We start from the raw sequence: 18,313 nt of genomic DNA on the forward strand, positions 1-18,313 counted from the left end.
CCACAGGAGCAGTATGGAGGCATGTTGTGTTTTTATTCAGTTTTTCTCCATTTGAAGAAGTGGTCACCCTTTACTTCAATTGTATTTGATTTGGCTGCAATGCTATTTACGGCTGAAACTCCAAAAGTGTTTTGTGGACTCAAACTCTTCACCCACCCCTCCATCGGCACAGTTGGGAGTGGATAATGAGTGAATTTTCAATTTTGGGTGAACTATCCCTTTAATCCTGCTTGTGATCACTGCAAAGTCTTCTCCACCACGTGTCCTCAGCAAACGGCTCATAAACGCTAACTTACTTGTGTATTGGAAAACGGTGAAGCTCTGTCCGCCAGTGTGGCCGTCATCTGCCACTGCAGTGACACTTATTTCATACTGGACACCAGCAGTCAGGTCAGTAATGTTAACATATGTTTCAGTCACATTTAAAGTCCCACTTAAACGTCCATCTGTCCAGTGTACTCTGTAGAGGGAGCTGTTTCCCACTGGTTCAGTCCAGGTCAGAGTCACAGTGGACGTGGTGAAGTTCATGACTCTGAGGTTTCTGACTACTTCAGGCTCTGTTAGTGAGTGAGCAGCGTTGGGGGGAAGAATTCAGGATTTAGACTCTCGTTACTCGTCATCAGTAAAATACAGTGTGTCTTTGTGTTAGATACTGTATCTGCAGTGTATTAATACAAAGCACACTTTATCCACAGCCATAAAAACAACCGTCAGACACGCTGGATCTCTAGCAAAGCTGAAGGTGTTATGCCGTCTAAAGTCATTGCTGTAGATGTTCCGTTCACGTGCAGAATAAAAGTAAAAATTCAGATTCAACCAAGTAAACAGACTTACTTGTTGTGATCTCTTTACAGCAGTTGAAACAATTCATGACGATTTGATAGACAGCTCCAGAAGTCAGACCAGTCAGTGAACCGTTTCCATGGATATTATCCCCAGTGGATAAAGTACAGTTTGGTCTCGATACAAGGCTGACTGTTGTTGTTGTTATTGTAAAGGTTTCTGTTCCATTGTCGTCACATGGCCGGCCTAAGACACAGAACAACAAGAAGAAAAACAAGAACAAACATAAGCTCACATAGATTCAAAAAATCTAAATTTATGTGAAGAAAACAGATTTATTATTTTAATTGTGTTACTATTCAGAATAAATATTTTAATAGACAATTGTGATAATTAACAAGCAACTTTATTTGTATTGAGTCACAACAATGTCAACAGTGGTACATTTTTATATCCACTGTACATCAGTGTGTTTTGGCTATAGTACACATTGCATTACTGTTATCATTACTGGATGCCTAACAACATTAACACCCATGAACTTTAGCCTTTTAGCTAACTTGGCACATTTGCATTTGTATGAATGTTAATGCAATTACCTTGTCTGTTTAAAAGACAAACAATAACAACGGTTTATATTAAACACAGGATTATGTGAGAACATTAAAGACACAGTAAGTCCGTACTCACCACTACATCCTGTACTCGAGTTCTGAGGAGATGAAGACAGAGAAAAGCAAAATAAATCATTTTTGCACCAGCAGAGGTCAGCAGTGAGTTGTGAACAGCATTAAAGTATCTGACACAGGTTCAGTGTCACTGGACGTCAATGTCTTTGGATCTGTTGTGATAATGCAGGATCATTAAGCTAGATTTGAAAAAGACTTTGGTCACAAGTTATTCATTTATTCTGTCACTGTTCAAATATTAACCAAACAAACCTATTGTATACTCAGTGTAAAATCCTTGATTACATTTAGTTTAACATCAATGTATTAAATAGTTTAGTATATTTTGTCAGTTCTTATAGGCACAGATATCCAGACCTTTTTTATTGGTCCATTGTCGAATTTGAAGCATCTTAACCTACAGGATTTTAAAGTCTGTTAAACACTTCTAATAGAAAAAAACACACCAGGTTTCGAAAATCCACAACTTCAGAGAGGAAAAGTTTTCTGAGAAAATGTTTTGTTCTTTCATTAAAACAAATCTTTGTCAATTGTGCAAATGTAAATACAAAAGCTCAATAAAAATCCTAATTCACCTGAAGAAAAGATCATGTTTGTGTGACAGTTACAGAGTAGGAAGCAGAAACTGGTAATTTCCTCATGTGGGTAATCATTGTGTGACCTAAACTGGGATGTTGGGAATATAACTGCATCCTGAATATCTCACCTCTCAAAAAATTCTGATTAAAGCAAAACAACAATATCACACACGCATGCACTTAACACACAACCTCACGTCCATATGACTCAAACTAAATCAACGTACTCCTGAGGTTTACTTGTGTTCTGGTTTCGGGACTAAACACACAGCTCCACATTACTTATTAGTCCAAACTTAAACAGCCCAGAGCCCCTCGCTGACATGTCGGCTTTCATTCTGTTTACCACACAAGCTAAACATTAAATACATGACATCATTGCTTAAACCTGCAAAATTGTCCCCCTCACACAAAGATCACACACACGATCAGCCATTAACTCCCAACAATGACAAACCAGACTTCACATTCATTGATTATTGTGCAATAGATATTCGGCTCTAATTCTTAAAATGTTAGGGATTGTCCAACATGCTTTTGCAAAACTGTACTTATTTGTGTCAATTGTAATATTGTTTTAGTTTGTAATTTAATATGAAATAGAGCAGAAAAGACACGGACCTCACAACTCAGAAATCGTGAGACCAGGGTTCGTCCATTCTGTATTTTACGCTGCCCCACACACCCACTTATCCCCTGGAGACGGGCTTCCTCATCTTAATTTTATCTTTTCTATTCAGAGCAGTGACCCTGCCCTTCCTCCAAATCCTCTGAGGGTCCTTTCTTGTTTCTGAGGCACAAAGGTGCCACACAGTCTTCTTTGAAAAATGTTTACATAGTGTTTGAAAATGTCAGTACAGTATATACTGTGTGTTAAATGAGACATTTCTGCTCATGTTCTGGTTCATAATTTTACTTTGTGTTATAACTTGAAAAGGTTTACATGCTCTTATTTTCAGAAAACAGGTCACTTCCCTCAGACTGTCCATTGCTGCAGCTCCTCTTCTCAGCCTCTGTCTGAAACACTTGGTTTTAGCAACTGTCTCTTTAAGGTCCTCCTTCAGCTAAGCCCACTGTGCTCTGATTGGCCAGCTAGCCCACTCTGTTGTGATTGGTCAAATGCTGTGAGCCACAGCACCGAGGTCCCGTATATTTTGAGTCAGTCTCAGCTTTCACCGTGTTTTTATATTATCAAGTGTCGAATTAAAACCAAATTTACCAGAAAAAAACAACACACAAACTAACATCAGTGTGATAAGAGCTATACCTAAAATGACTGAAACCCTCTTTGAGTATTAGATGTGTATTTTCATTTATTAGTCCATGCCCCGTCCACTAACAGGAGGAGGTAGGGTTTGTGACCTACACCGCAGACAGCCACCAGGGGGTGATCGAGAGGCTTTGGCTTCACTTTTGAGGAGGAGTAATATCGCCCGTCAGTGTTACTTACACAAAAAATACACTCTGGAGGAAAGGTGAAAACTGATAAAGCATCATATGTCTCCTTTAAGAAGCATTTTTAAGAGTCATATTGTGAAAAATAGTTGAATATATGTATCTTTTACATTTTTTAAAGGCTCGTACATTATCTCTTATGAATTGTCACTGGTAGAAACAACCCTCCTCTCCACATTAACAGGAGGAACAGCTTGTATGAGGAAGTGTACATCTGGATGACTATTCTTCTGCCGGTTGTGCAACACGTTGGCAAAGCTCAGCTTCACACTAACACCCTGTCAGAGCAAGTGTGAATTGCTGCTTGAGACTTTCTCACTATATCTCAAATTTATTCACACACTTTTCCCCAAATAGTAAATGTTTTTTAGGCGATGACAGAGCAGTGGTAACGGTCTACGCTATCAGGGGCTCACTTTAATAGATTATTACTAGTCAAGATCCTAGTACAACAAATCGATCAGAATCAAAAGCTTTATTAAGAATTAGCTCCAGAAAATAAATGTATATCTGTCACTTGTTGAAAGTAATTTTTAAGTTAGGGAAGTGGATTTATTTTTGTGGGTGTTTAAAGTCATGCTTTGTCAATGTGCAATGTTAAAAAGGCACTTTTTCATTGTTTTTTGTAGTATTCTAAACATTTTACTATTTTTCACTATTCATTAAAGTGAATGGTTTGCATGAGGGTGTCCTGAAATATTGATTCAGTGGGTGAGTTTAATTGGATTTAGTTAAAACATTATGAGACATTATGTTGCTGGATCAGAGAAGTTTTTCTTTTGGTCACGACACCTAAAAAGAATCTGAAAAGATGCATGATGCTGATGAAGATCATGTCGGATACTAAATGGACCCTGTGGTGAGACTGTTTCTCAACTGGTGTCCCAAAGCACAACAATGACCTTTGAACCTCAAAAGAAGATGTTCTTAATTTAGAATCTTTCATAAAACTAAACTGCTTGTGTCCGGACAGAATCATAATCAATCAATATTTTCCGGCTCAAAGAAAAAAATATGCTAAAGGTCAAATACCAGTATGTGAAAGCTGCCTCTTGACTATGACAAACCTCGTGTTTTCATACAAATTTACAAAAATGTTGAACTGACCTCTGGGGATACGACTTCTCTGAGCCATGACTCCCAAATGTTTTATTTCCGTTGGCCCTCGTCCTAAGAATCACTTATTTCTTCTTGACTAAATAAACAAAACAACATCTCGAGCCATTATGCTTTGGCACGGCCTCAGAAAGCAGCAACAACCCAAAGTCCCAAAGTCCCATCTGGGAAATACTGCCCCAGAAATACACTGATTAATCTGCTCCATCCATCTTAACGTCCTCCCTCCCTGCTTTTTATCCCTGAATTCCTACTCCAGCTCATTACGCCTCCTATTCATCTTCTTTTTTTACCTGGAATTTGATGCATATATGTTGTGTTCGTGTAAATGACATGATTTGTTGGAGTTTGTCGGGACCTGGTAATGCAGTTCCCTTCTGCTGCACCTACAGTATATTGACCCCAGCTCCATATGTTTCTTTGCCAAACTGTTAACTTCACACATAAAGATGGACGACATGTGTCTTGCCAAAGTGTCTTGATCGCCCCCTGGTGGCTGCCTGCGTGAGGACACTTCGGCATGCTGCCTAGGGAAGACAGGGATCGAGCTGCCGACATTCTGGTTAGAGGACGACCACTCTAACCCCTGAGCCACAGAGCCACAGGTTTGTCAATCCCGGCTGTATTCCAGTCTCGTCGCCTCGTTCTGAGCCGATATCCCAACTCTCTCTAGCTGCCCTGCTCCACCGGCTGCTCCACTGGCTCTACTCTCCAAAACTCTGCCCTCCAAGGCCTTTAGGATCTCTTGTCTTAGATCTGCTTTTGAGTTGGGGTTTGATTCATCTCAACAGGGACATTATATATTATTATAATAAGCCACTGAAAGAAAAAGAGAAACAATGTTTTTGCTGTTTTCAGCTCAAAGTCTGAAAATACAGCCATTAGACTTTCAGGAGGAGCAGCACTAGTTAAGTTTTTTTAAATATACTTGGAGCTGTGATTCAGCCAATGACCTTCATGCCCTGTGTACTGTATCTGTGCCCTTTGACTGAGCCTGTCTGCAGGAGGAGGAGGAGGAAATGGGTGTACTGACCGCTACATAAACATTACATCAACTCTAAAGGCCGGCCGCCTGCCACTCCATGATTCCACCTCATTCCCTCATCACCTGATAACGCACCCAGTTCCTTCCTCAATAATAACACTCAAACCCAAAGACAATCAAAAAAAAAAATAATCACCTTAAAAGCCGTTTGCTCACAGATCAGTCTACTTAACCTCACAGCGTCTGAAAATCTGATAAACTTGGAACAAAAACCGGAGGAAGAAAGTTGCACAATACAGCATTTCTGCTCCTTGAATTACGCAAAGTCGCACAAGGGTTGAGGGGCTTGTGCTGGTGACCGCGTCGACTTTGCTGAGTGGAGAAAGTGGATTCCTCTGCAGCTGTAAAGTCTGCAAAAACTGAGTTATCTGACTCAAACCAGTGTGTGTGTGTGTGTGTGTGTGTGTGTGTGTGTGTGTGTGTGTGTGTGTGTGTGTGTGTGTGTGTGTGTGTGTGTGTGTGTGTGTGTGTGTGTGTGTGTGTGTGTGTGGAAGAATTTGAGAATGCATACTGTTGGCAGTCGTCACCTTTCCTTTATTGATTTTCTTTTTTTGCAGCTTTATTCCAGTCATCAAGTTTTTCAGTGCTGATGACTCTTCTCTTTATTCCTCATGTATTTACTTTTTCCTACTTGTTATCATTTGTGTGTTAACATCTCCTGGTCCTAACGGCGTGAAAAACATGTTTTTGTGCCAGTCTGTTGCTGCAAATATCAGTGAGCTAGAATATGACATTGATATTAGTGACAGTGATATTTATGCCACATTTGGTATGTTCATTTTAATATGATTTTAATAATCTTATTATCTTATCGCTGGTGGTTACAGGTTTGTAGGCCATTTAGTTACCGTACAGTGGCTGAGAAAACCCTTCTTAATAAAAACTAAACTGAAACTGAATTTAAAATGTGTGCATTTGTTCGTGTATGAAAACAAGTGACATAACAAGGTCTTAATACTGATCAATGTGATAATACCTTAAAATACACAGTGAATTCAGTGTGTGTGTGTGTGTGTGTGTGTGTGTGTGTGTGTGTGTGTGTGTGTGTGTGTGTGTGTGTGTGTGTGTGTGTGTGACAATCGTGTTTGATCAATCATATTTAATTTCTCTTGGTGTATAATAGATCAAACTATTTTCCCAAAAGAACATTACTAACATGGATGTTCTGTGTGATGAGATTTGTCAGGGTTGTAACTCTCACTGACTGGCTTGTTCTTTATTTAAAGGTCATTACCTCCGGGGTTTCTCATGGGCGACCTGCTCATTGTTCCTGCTCTAACATAACTTCCTGGCTCTTGCTGAGCCCACCCACAGACCCCTGATAACACATCAGAAAAAAACATAAAGGACTTTTAAGTTCACTCACTGCGGTTCATTTGTTGCACTTCACTCAGGAAGACAAGAGCCACACGACAGGGCCAGGCTCAGGTTAACTTGTTCCCCATTTGAACCTTAGTCTTTCAGGGGATCAGATTGTTATTGGATGCCATTTGACCACATAAACCTACAGGTGTAGATGATGTATTTACACCTGTACTTTGGATTGTGATGTAACAGGCCGAACCACCTCTGGAGCTGGTCAGGGACCGATGTCGGGGGAGGCATTGTGACCACATTTAACACCAGTGTGAATGCAATTCCTTGTCAATCCACACACAACAGCTACATGGACAGAAATACATGATCGTGCTTGACTTCTAAACCAGCGAGGTAGCACTAGCTCAGCAGCTAGCAGCTAATAGCCATTAAACACACAAAGCAGTCCTCTTCTAACGTATATGGACGTTACTCTACCTAAGGCCACCAGGTTCTTCTCTTCCTCTATCTTTTCTTGTTGATATTTGGACCCGTGCATATGTGATGTGAACTTCACTAAACCAAACTACAACTGGTGATGTATTGAAGTTTGTTTCTAACTGTGACGGAGTGATTCTGCCAAGCAACACTCACATCTCTTTTCCAGGAGGTGCAATATGAAGCTGCTTTCAGACATGCACTGAACTTTTTGTGGACTCAAACACTTACACCCAACCTCCCATCCGCATAGTGGTGAGTAGATCATGAGTGATGTTTTATTTTTGGGTGAACTATCCCTTTAAGAGAGCCTGCAGTGTATGCAGGATTTATCCTAAAGGGTCACTTCACATTAGTTGAAAAAATGAAGTACTAAAATAAAATACTTCTCTTTGCCCAGATTTTTAGAGTGAGACATTATTGTGACATTATTTATTTTGCTGCTATATTAAATAATACCTTATAATTAACCTACACTTGAGTTTTTATATTACTCTACTCAGTGATTACTACTCAATATATAACTATAAATTTAAGATTTGATTTACTTACTCTGCAGTACATCATTTCAAGTCAATTAATACACTATATATTAGTGTTATTCAAATCCCTAATTACCACTGAAGGAACTCCAACTGTTTGACAAAGCTATAGTCTAAAAAGAAAAATAATTTTGTTCTACATGTCAATGATCCCTTTATATATTTGTATTCCATATAGAAGCTATACAGCATTTGGATGTCATAGTATGTGGGAATACAAATGGCACAACTCTCCACGAGAGTCCTTCTGTTGAATGCTATATGGAACATGAATCATGAATCAATGCCAAAAGCCACATCTAAAAATATCCACCGGCTCCAAAAGCTGCGCATGACAGCTTCAGCGGTTTGTCTCCAGGTATCAGCCTCCCACACCACAGTCCTGCTGCTGCTATCGTGGGCCACATCTGAGGCTATGGAAATGAGTGACGCTGTACTCACTGTCTCCGGCGCTGTTTGGAGCGCCGAGCTGCTGATACACATCACACTTGCCATTAGAGCTTCCTCTTGATGTGTGTGTTGAAGTGGAGCGTGGGGTGTGACGTGTGGCCGTCTGCAAACTATATTTTAGGCCTTTTAACAATCCCCACCTTTTATTTATAAGGTTCTATTTGAGTCTCCTCGCTGCAGCGGTTCATAGTCTGTGCCTCTCTCATATTTACAATGCAAACATATACACTGATGTATTGATGGCATAGATTTTGTCCTTAACTAGACATTAAATCCTTCACTTTATTAATCACTATCAACAACAGCAAACATGAAACCTATTTATTAGTAATTACGTCATTAAAGACGTTAGGTCTCAATATCACATTGAATTATTATTTCAGCCTGGGCCAGCATTACGTGTCGTGTCCATAGACTGTAAATCAACATGACTGCTCCTAAAAGTGAAGCCAAATTACCTGGTGGTTGACTGCAGTATAGGTCATGCACCTCACATCCATGTTATGGGACATGGGTCAAACTAAGAAGTCAAAGTACCATTTAAAAATATTTTTCTCAAAGGTTTCTGTCATTATATTTAGTTATCATCACTCTGTTTGTATGTCTAAGGATTTAGATTTCGGATAAATTTGGTTTTAGTCATGATTGACAGCTGACATTGACTCGTGATTGGTCAAGTGCGTGTATCAAAGTGACCTTGATACCGCATCTCCACTCCATGATCACAACTGTGTAAACTCTGGCTCCAAATGACATTAAATAAAAGATGACAGGGCCGGATCTGAGGAATTTTCAGAGTGGCCTCATCAATCTTTATATACAGTCTATGGTTGAGTGGCTAAAAACCGAGTACATCTGGGCCGGTGAGTTTTTTCAAACCAGATACCTCAGCACCTGGTTGTCAGCAGCTCACTGACCAACAACAACCCTGTGAAACTGCCACTAATACCCGTCTGTATATTATGGTCATTTTGTACCAATGGGCCATTTAAAAGAAGAATTCCAGCAGCACTCCATTAGGAAAGGCTGTAAGAGCGAGCGATAGAGAGACAAGTAAGAGAAAAATTAATAACTCTCATCCCCGCTAAAGCCTTGCCTGGCCATGATTTGCTCAGATCCCACTGATAAAACGATAGCTGTCTGCTGACAATAAGGCCTTTGAGGATGAGAGAGGAGCCTGTGTCTCATTTACATGGACTGGGGAACTGTGACTCTTTGTGATTCAGCTTGTGCACGCTGAACTTCCAGCTGCAGCCCTGGCTGAGGGCAGCGTGTTTGGGGATGTTAATTTGAATGGTCTTGATATGGTTGAATGGGGGTGGGGGGGATTGCGAGTGGGTGGAAGGTGCATTCTTCCACAGAGGAGGACTTGATTTGCGGCTTTTGCACCAATAATGGGATGCAAAACAAGGAGTCTTACGCTTTCAAATGTGAAAACAGTGTGAGACAAATACATTTTGGAGAGAGGCACTTGTGTTCTGACGAGTATCGCACGTCATCCACATTTTATACTAGCGCAAGGCATTAAAAACGGCAGCTAGTCGAAAAGTTACTGTCCGCAGCCACAGACGGGCCATTTATTTTAAAACGTCACATTTCCTTGTTCCGTGATGTTTCCGACTGATAGCCACGTCACCATGCTCTCCTTTCTGTGAGGCCGCCACGGACAGAAAGAGAAATGTACGGATGAATGGAGAGAGAGAAAGGCTGCATACAATGATAAACACATGCAAAGTGTTGTACTTTTCCTTGTTCATTAATATGGGACAGTTCTGCCGTAACTTTGCATGCACTCCTTCTGAACTGGCAACTTGTTTCAATCCCATGTCAAAGTGATGTGCAACGTTTTGTAACAAAATACACATTATATCAACTATCAATCAAATTAGAACGACTGAATGGATCTATAGTTAAGACAGCTATGTTTAATTTGTGTTATATATTTATTAAAAAACTTTAATGGTCCCAACAGGTAGTCACATAAAAATTATACGGAACAATATTTTCTATGTAACCAAACTGTTCCAGACAATTTAACTGAACCAGGAAATCAATTCAATCTAATTAATAACTGTGGTTCTCTGATGTGCTGCAGACCACAACAAAATTACTTTATAACTTACTGGTGATTCAAATATTTTGTCCGAGACCTTTTCAGAGATCCTGGTGGTTTATGGGGTTTGATGACGTCACGTTATTCCCTCACAGATCCACTCGATTACAACCTGATCAGAGGTGGGTTGATCCTGAACGTGTGGAAAACATCAGTGTGGTTGTGTAAGCTGTTCTCTTTCTCATTGTTCTCTATTGTTCAGTCGGCCTGATCAGCCACAGCCCTTTTAAAGAGGAACTGAAATTTGAACTGATGAAAACAGAGCGCCTTTACTTGATATAAGCACTATAGACCAGTAGTTAACACCCTGACTCTGATGTGTAATTCAGGGAAAACACTAGAAATAGTACTTGTCAACATGTAAAAAAGTTTCATTTCAGGGAAGTGAAGTATTTCCTCTTTTTCTACATTAACTTCCGTCGAACCATGTTTTTTCTTTGAAAATCTCAACGTTGGATGTAAACATTTTACATCTGATGTACCCTGAAGACTCAAATCTATATGACGACCCTGATCTAAGTGCTGGTCCTGAAGGAAAAGAAAGATCCTAAATTTCTGTCATTTATTCTAGATTTTTTAATATACAACTCTCTGACTTGTTTCCATCAGTAAAGAGGAGAACAATGGTGTGACGCCTGAGCCTCATCAGCTTCCTGTCAGTGCGCGACACCCAGACTCAGTGATGTATGTTAAAATGACAGCTGTGAGGAAAAGGGAGAGTGATGAGAAAGAGAAATGTTTCAATGGGTAACGCTACATCCATACTACTACGTTTCATTTTCAAAACACATCAACTCTCCTTCGGATACACATGGCGTCCACACTTCTCCGGAGTTTAAGGTTGAAAACGCTTCTACTTTAGTTCAGGGTTCGTGTTTCAGTCTGGACTAGCAGAGACAGGGATGGTTGTTTACGATGACGCAGGCACAACTGCTTGCTGATTGGGTCTTTGTTGGGCCTTCGCTGATTCCTCAGTCTCCTATCACCCCTTTCCAGAAGAAAACAACCGGCGGTAGCTTCGGCTACCAGTGAAAAACATGAGTGAGACAAGCTATTTTTGGGGGCAAATTCTATGTACACCAGCAAGTGCATGTCCAGTGTATGTGTGTGGTCACATGATATATGTTTTCAGGTGTGTTAGTATGGACAGAGATCATTTTAGTTTCAAATGAAAACTAGCAGTATTTGATGTGGCCTAAAACAACTTCAATGACGCTGCTCGAAAGGAGAGGAAAAGAAAACAAGGAGGAGAAGAAGAAAGAAAGAAGAAATAAAAAAAAATCCCAGCTATGTTTTGTTCCTCTTATTTCGGGTGTTTTCTGTTGCCCTGTGCCAGCTCACAGAAGTGTGAAAATAAACTGTTTCAAAGGTGTGAATGCATGTGCTTGTTTTCTACCAGTTCATTAAAAAAGGTTCCCTAAAACAGGGGTCAGCAATCAGACGTCTAATCTTTCACTCCATCACAAGATGCTTGAAGTGCAGCAGGTTTGGAACAAGAAAGTCCTGAGATCGGTATCTGACTGTCTCGTCTGACTTCTCTTCGAATCAAAAGTCTAAATCAAATTATCTCAAATTTAAAGGAAAACAACATGAGATTCTTTCATTTTTGCCTTAAAAATGTGTTCAACACAATTTTAATCTTCAAGACCTAGTCGTTCAATAATAGACAGCTTGTGATGTGAGTTCTCATCAGTCTGTGAACCTGCCGTCCGCCACAGTATTAAAACCAGGGGCCGACTCTTAGCTCACTTCATGGAGCACTCCATTGTATATCCTACTCTTCAAGGTCAAGAATGAACTTCCCTACTTGATAAATAAGGTCATCACAGTTCACAGCTTTTGCCGTTTCATTTCGACAGAACAAACCAACATAGGATCATCCGTCAAGAACGTGCTTTTGAAAATCTGTAGCAATTTTTTGAAGTTTTTGCTCTTCAGTTCAAGTAAATTAAAATCCTCTCCCATCCACAAAATGTTTTCAATATCAGATATGATGTGAGGTATTAGCGATGCAGATGATTTTATTTGAGTTATAACTACTTTATGGTTATAATCTGATATCTGAAAGGTTGTGGGTACCAGGTTAGAAGTGAGCCGCCTGTACATAAATCATTAAGAAAGATATTCGACCATTTACCTAATGTAGAATGAATGTGTCCTCATTTTATTTACTAAATACTGTTTGGTGTCAAAATTGCACATTTCACATTCTGAACCGTAAATATCCACCGAGACATTTACAGACTTCAAGGTACAAAAACGTCACACGGCCCATTGAATATGACGGGCAAATTCAATCTGTCTGTTTAGTGTCTGTTTAGAGGTGAGGGTTCTGTCCTGAATGTTCCTACCGCCAGTCAATCTATCTGGACTAAAGAACCTGCACATGACAAACTAACCCTCTAAGGTACAACTAAGTCACTGTGTTTGAGGTCGTCCCTTGTGGCTGCAGGACGGACAGGGACACTGGGCTGCACCTCATTCCATTCCTGACCCCTTTGTGTTGGCCACACACATCCTCACATGCCATTCTCAACCTCCCTCAGCCACTCTCTCTCTCTCTCTCTCTCTCTCTCTCTCTCTCTCTCTCTCTCTCTCTCTCTCTCTCTCTCTCTCTCTCAAGACAGACGAGAAAGACCAGTGGGACAAGGACAGGTGGTTCAGAGTGTCTGTGACTGTATGTGACCTGTTGCTCTGATGGATGAGCGGCACACACTTTTCACACACTGGACGATGAGCGGTGAAATCCAGATATAATAAATAACCAATAAACCAATTTGAAATGTTAAGAATCTCCACTGACTATTTTCTTTAGGTAGGAAAATGTGCAAAAAAAAGTACATTTTAATTCCCACATCTTCCTCTAAATAGGCCACGATTGTAAAGCAAAAGGAAATTGTTGTTTTAAGTTCTTGCTGACATACATTCAATTGTATTAATTATATAATAAGCAAAGACCAACTCTATCTCCCAGTCTTCACAGAGGTTGTTCACTTTGCTTCAGCAGCAGCAACCTGCGCAACAGGTGCAGTCCCACACTGACCATCACCATCCAAGCGAAGCGGCCTGTTCGCCCGAAAGAAGCCTCAGCAACACTTGTTTTAAATTCCCGAGCACAGTGCATGTGAATGGAGGTTTTTCTCACCTCGGGGAGCGCGCAGAGGAGCAGCAGAGTCCACAGAGAGACGCCGGAGCGCCGCAGTGGCTGCATCATGACGCGCGGTCCGGGAGACGACTGAAGCGCGTTGTGTTCTATCCGCTGAGTCCTGTCATTGTCCAAACTTAGTTCCTGCTTCAAACAAAATGCAAAAGTCTCACTTCTGTGGTAAACTGTCGCTACTTCACGAGAACTCAGTGGGGAGAAAGTTGAGAACGATGAGCTTTACGCGCGGTTAACGGGGAGGAGCGGCGGCAAGTTCGGGGAAGTTTTGGTGAAGTGTGCCACTCCTCCTCCTCCTCTTCAGCCCAGCAGCTCTGTCTCAGTTATCAGCACCCGAAGAGTCCCAGCTTCAGCCCGAGGGACCCAGCCCGATCAGGGGGGGACTATGAGGAGGAGGAGGAGGAGGAGGAGAGGGCTGTCCGGTCAAGCAGAAATTAAAAAAGAGAAAGGAGTCATCCCACATTCTTGACATAACTTGGCCAATCAGGGTGAAGGAATTCATCTGTCTGTGTAGCAACTCCACGCAAAGACGAGCAGCTAATAAGTTGTAATGTTTTTTTAAGAAACTTCCGTGAAGTTCAGTGGCTGAGTTTGGCTGATGATTATTGTCATCATTGAGTGATTCATAATCACTTTTTCAATTTATAGGTTTATCTCTATTCCAGAAATGTGTCTGTCTATCTGTCCGTCCATTTGTATGTCTGTCCGACCGTCTGTTCGTCTGTGTGTGTGTGTGTCTGTCTGTCTGTGTGTCTGTCTGACTGTCTGTCTGTCTGTCTGTCTGTCTGTCTGTCTGTCTGTCTGTCTGTCTGTTTGTCCTTCAGTCCATCTGTATTTCTATCTGTCTGTCTGTCCGCATCACCACAGGACAAACAAACTGCCCATTCCAAACAGGCAGGATTAGAACGAGCACTCAACTAGTTGTTTCAATGGCAAAATGGTCGTCACATGTTTTCCGACCCCCCCAGGCAAACATATTCAAATAACAGTGATATAAAAAGACACATGTTTGTGGTATGCAAATCCAAATAAAGGTACGTCAAGGATACAGTAGAGTCTGTTGACAAACGTGTTTGAGTTACAAGTCAAGAGGGACTAATGGTTGAGTCCACAAAACATATCAAAGGACATTTCAGTGTAGTTAAATGGTTGAATCAGGAAAACAACTACAATATGGGAGTGTGCATGAAAAAGGCTAGTCATGTAAAATGTATTTATAGAACATTTTTTATCAGCTTTGTCACAGAGCGTTGTTTAGGAATCGTGGTACGATGTCTTAAAATAATAATAAATATGTGCAGATATTTCTAAATAAATTGGACTGAGGCACCATTATCCTGATTTGTCTCCTTCCCTTTATCTCCCATGTTTGATTCCTGTTTGCCCTGATACATTCAGGTTTTTTGTTTGTTTGTTTATTCGTTTAATACACTGTATGAGTCCATGTTAAAGCTTTAAATGTGTCCACATCACCACTTACATACGTGTGATAAGAACAACCTAAAATGAGATAAACCATCTTTTAGAAACAATTATTTTGACTTTTTAGTTAGGCCTATGTCCCATCCACTAATATGGAGGAGGCAGGGTCTATGACCTACATTGCAGCCAGCCACCAGGGGGCGATTGAGCCCCCAATGTTTCATTTTGGGGGAGCAGTCATCCATCTTTATATACAGTCTTTGTCTCTGCATGATAGATATAGATCTTAAAGGATGAGTTCACAATTTGTCAATCCTGTCTTAAAATAATCAGCCCAAATCCATATATGGTAACAGGTTGTTAACAATCGCCTTTCTGGTCTCAAAGGGAGAATTCCAACCATGTTTTTTGGTTTTTCACAAACCAGTTCTTCAGTACAACATGGATTCTTATCTGGCTGAGAATGGTGCTGGTGTGCTCACGCAGCATTAACACCTCTGAATACTCGTGTTGCTTTGCTGAAGATGTGCTGTGTTAAGTGGCTGATTCCTCGACCTTTAAATAGAGCACAGGACGCCGAAGCTGCCACGGCTTTGTGACGGACAGTTTCATAATGGCTGTTAACAGAGGCCTGCTGATGATGGCTAATGGAGATAGAGATGATATGAACTGGTCATTATGACTAACCATTCCCAAGGAAATGTTATGTAATCCTCTCAGGAATGTTGCAGCGTGTTTGTCGCTTTTTTCCCTTTTTTTCCCCAGGCCTGCTCTGTACATTAGGGCTTTTGTTGCTGTACACAGTTTATATTTATTTAGACAAGTATATCTACTGCTAATGTTTGTCGGATGCAGTCCGATGCTCAAGAGTGAATAGAGATGATGCTGATACTGTGCAGGCAGAGGGGATTTTATCTTATCTGCATGAAGTCATAAACATCTACACAGATTTAAACATGAGACCTAAACTTCGAAGCCTGACTAAAGTCAAGTTAAAGGTGCTGTGATACATGTGCCACTCACACGCAGCTGGTTTGTATTATATTGTTCTATAAAGTGCCGTAAACCAACCTGTGAACTGTGGCATTTTGGCCAAAAAACAGATGTAGCTGCTAGCCTAGCTCCCCTTCACCTAAGCAAGAAAATAAGTATACTTTTCCTTCCATGCTGAAGTGTAATTTTATTGTTCATCGTAAAGATATAAAGGTTTTATTTGGACTATTTAAAAGCTTGTGTCATGGATATAAGGGATGTATTTCATTTGCCTACAGCCCTAAAAGTAGAAGTGCTAACACCAACATAAAAGGAATGTTGTTTACTCACATGCAATGCAAATCAAATGCAAACGACTGATTTAATTGTTTCCTGTATTAGACGTGCCTGAGTCTCGATGAAGGCCTGAGTGCAAACTTTTTCACGTGTCAAGCAAGTTACGATAGAAATCAGTCACAGAGTCATTATATTTCTACAGAGATTCTAGCACCCGGTGTATTCGTAAAGTGCAGGAGACATAAAGTCACAGCCAGTCACATTATAGTGAACAGTGTCTTTTTTTTTCATCTGAAGATTTGCCACATTAGAACCTGTAATATTTGAAGAACAAACAGAGGGAATGGAAAGAGAAAAGGAAAATAAAACTGTGTCCTGTCCCTGTGATGATTGACTGTGTTATGTGATTACATATCTTCTCTGTGTAGCTGGACCCGGCTTCAAAGACGAGAGCAAGCAGACACAAATAGACCTGGTTCAAGTTCAAACATCAATCTGAAAAGGTGTTCCTCTCGGTGTTTGTTCTGCCTGAAAGAAGTTAGAAGCAGGAAAACCAAAGTTCCAGACCAAATCATGAAGACAATGGAGAAGTTTCCTATAATCAGGATAAAATATATACATATTGGCCAGCAGCCACAAACTGTAGGTGTTTGTCTGAGATTTCAGTTGATGAAAGTGTCAAAGAATTAATTTATTAAACCTAAATGGAGGATGTTTCATTTCGATGAACTTTTAATTTGCGTCATATTCGTTTTAACCGTCTCAGCTGTAACCTCGGGGGCAAACTGCATATGGTTAATTTTCTACCACAGTTTGTATCACTCACTCGTAATGGATAACAATTATTCAGTGCTGCACAATGGGAGTAAAACTTTAACACAATACCTCATCCATGAGCATGAGTCACGTCAGGTAGATTTGCATGATGCTCAATGATGGTGAAGACAACGGCTCCCAATGATTCCACACTGTTTTACATGATCAAACTAAGTGCTTTGCTGTTGTTTTGATTGAGAGGCCCCTATTGGCCAAAGTTACGTTTTGTATGTCTAATGCATTGTATTGTTTTTCTTCTGCTCTAGGCTGTGGTTGACCATGACATATACGCGTATATTCAACCATATTTCAGCTCTGACTGGCTCTAAGTAGCAGCCAGAGTGGGAGGAGGGAGCGTCACTCTGATTGTAAATTTATCACGAATCATGAGCGACAGTCTGACGGGATTCACGCTGGGAGTTTATGGAGAGTTGTGATGGAGCTTCCATGGAGATTCAGTCGCTGGGTGCAGAATGCTCCAAATAAAAAGCTTAGTGTTATTCCCTTTGTGCATGAAAGACCTGTTTTACAACACTGAGACGCTACAGCACAGATATTAACACAATTAATCATGTCATCTGAGCAGGTCAATTTAAAGCTCCTACAAGGAACTTTTCATTTTGGTTGATTTTAGCACCTCTGTGGACAAAAGCATGTTTCCACCATTTGAGATCTGCATGATTAAATACCCCTGTTTGTTGATGTCATGCAGCTTTTCAAGCGCTACCTGAGCCTTAGCTTGTGGAGAATCCTTCCAAAAAGGCTATTTTTATATGAATTTCCTAGGAAGAAAAAATGGTCAAAAACACAGACGTTTACGGCCTGACTGTCGTACATTCTGGTGCAGTAGGTGGCGCTAATGCACCTTAGGCAGGATGCCAACCGCCATCAGACAAGACGAAGGAGAAGAAGACTGCAGTAAATCGTTGCTCTGACCTGCTGCTGTAGGTCATAAAGAGGCAGCGATATTAAAATGAGACTGTTTCAAAACCAGGTAAAAACTCTTCGTAGGGGCTTGAATATAAACATTATATTGCTCTTTAAAAAATAAAAGGTTGGTAACAGCTGATGTACAGAACGG

The 18,313-nt window shown here is 40.6% G+C and overlaps 1 protein-coding gene across 1 annotated transcript in view; it reads right to left on the reverse strand.

Annotated features, from left to right (window-relative positions):
* ptprjb.1 (protein tyrosine phosphatase receptor type Jb, tandem duplicate 1) overlaps positions 1-14,057 on the reverse strand; it is a 46,638-nt gene extending 32,581 nt beyond the window's left edge. Inside the window, exons 1-3 of the mRNA XM_035157299.2 lie at positions 13,711-14,057; positions 1,474-1,495; positions 835-1,029 (exon numbers count right to left, since the gene is read on the reverse strand). Of these exons, the coding sequence (XP_035013190.2) occupies positions 835-1,029; positions 1,474-1,495; positions 13,711-13,779 (286 nt within the window). The 5' untranslated portion in view covers positions 13,780-14,057. The remainder of the gene's footprint in view (positions 1-834; positions 1,030-1,473; positions 1,496-13,710) is intronic.
* Between the last annotated feature and the right edge of the window lie 4,256 nt (positions 14,058-18,313).

The sequence above is a fragment of the Hippoglossus stenolepis genome, chromosome 5 (assembly GCF_022539355.2).
Source record: "Hippoglossus stenolepis isolate QCI-W04-F060 chromosome 5, HSTE1.2, whole genome shotgun sequence".
Classification (NCBI taxonomy): Eukaryota; Metazoa; Chordata; class Actinopteri; order Pleuronectiformes; family Pleuronectidae; genus Hippoglossus; species Hippoglossus stenolepis.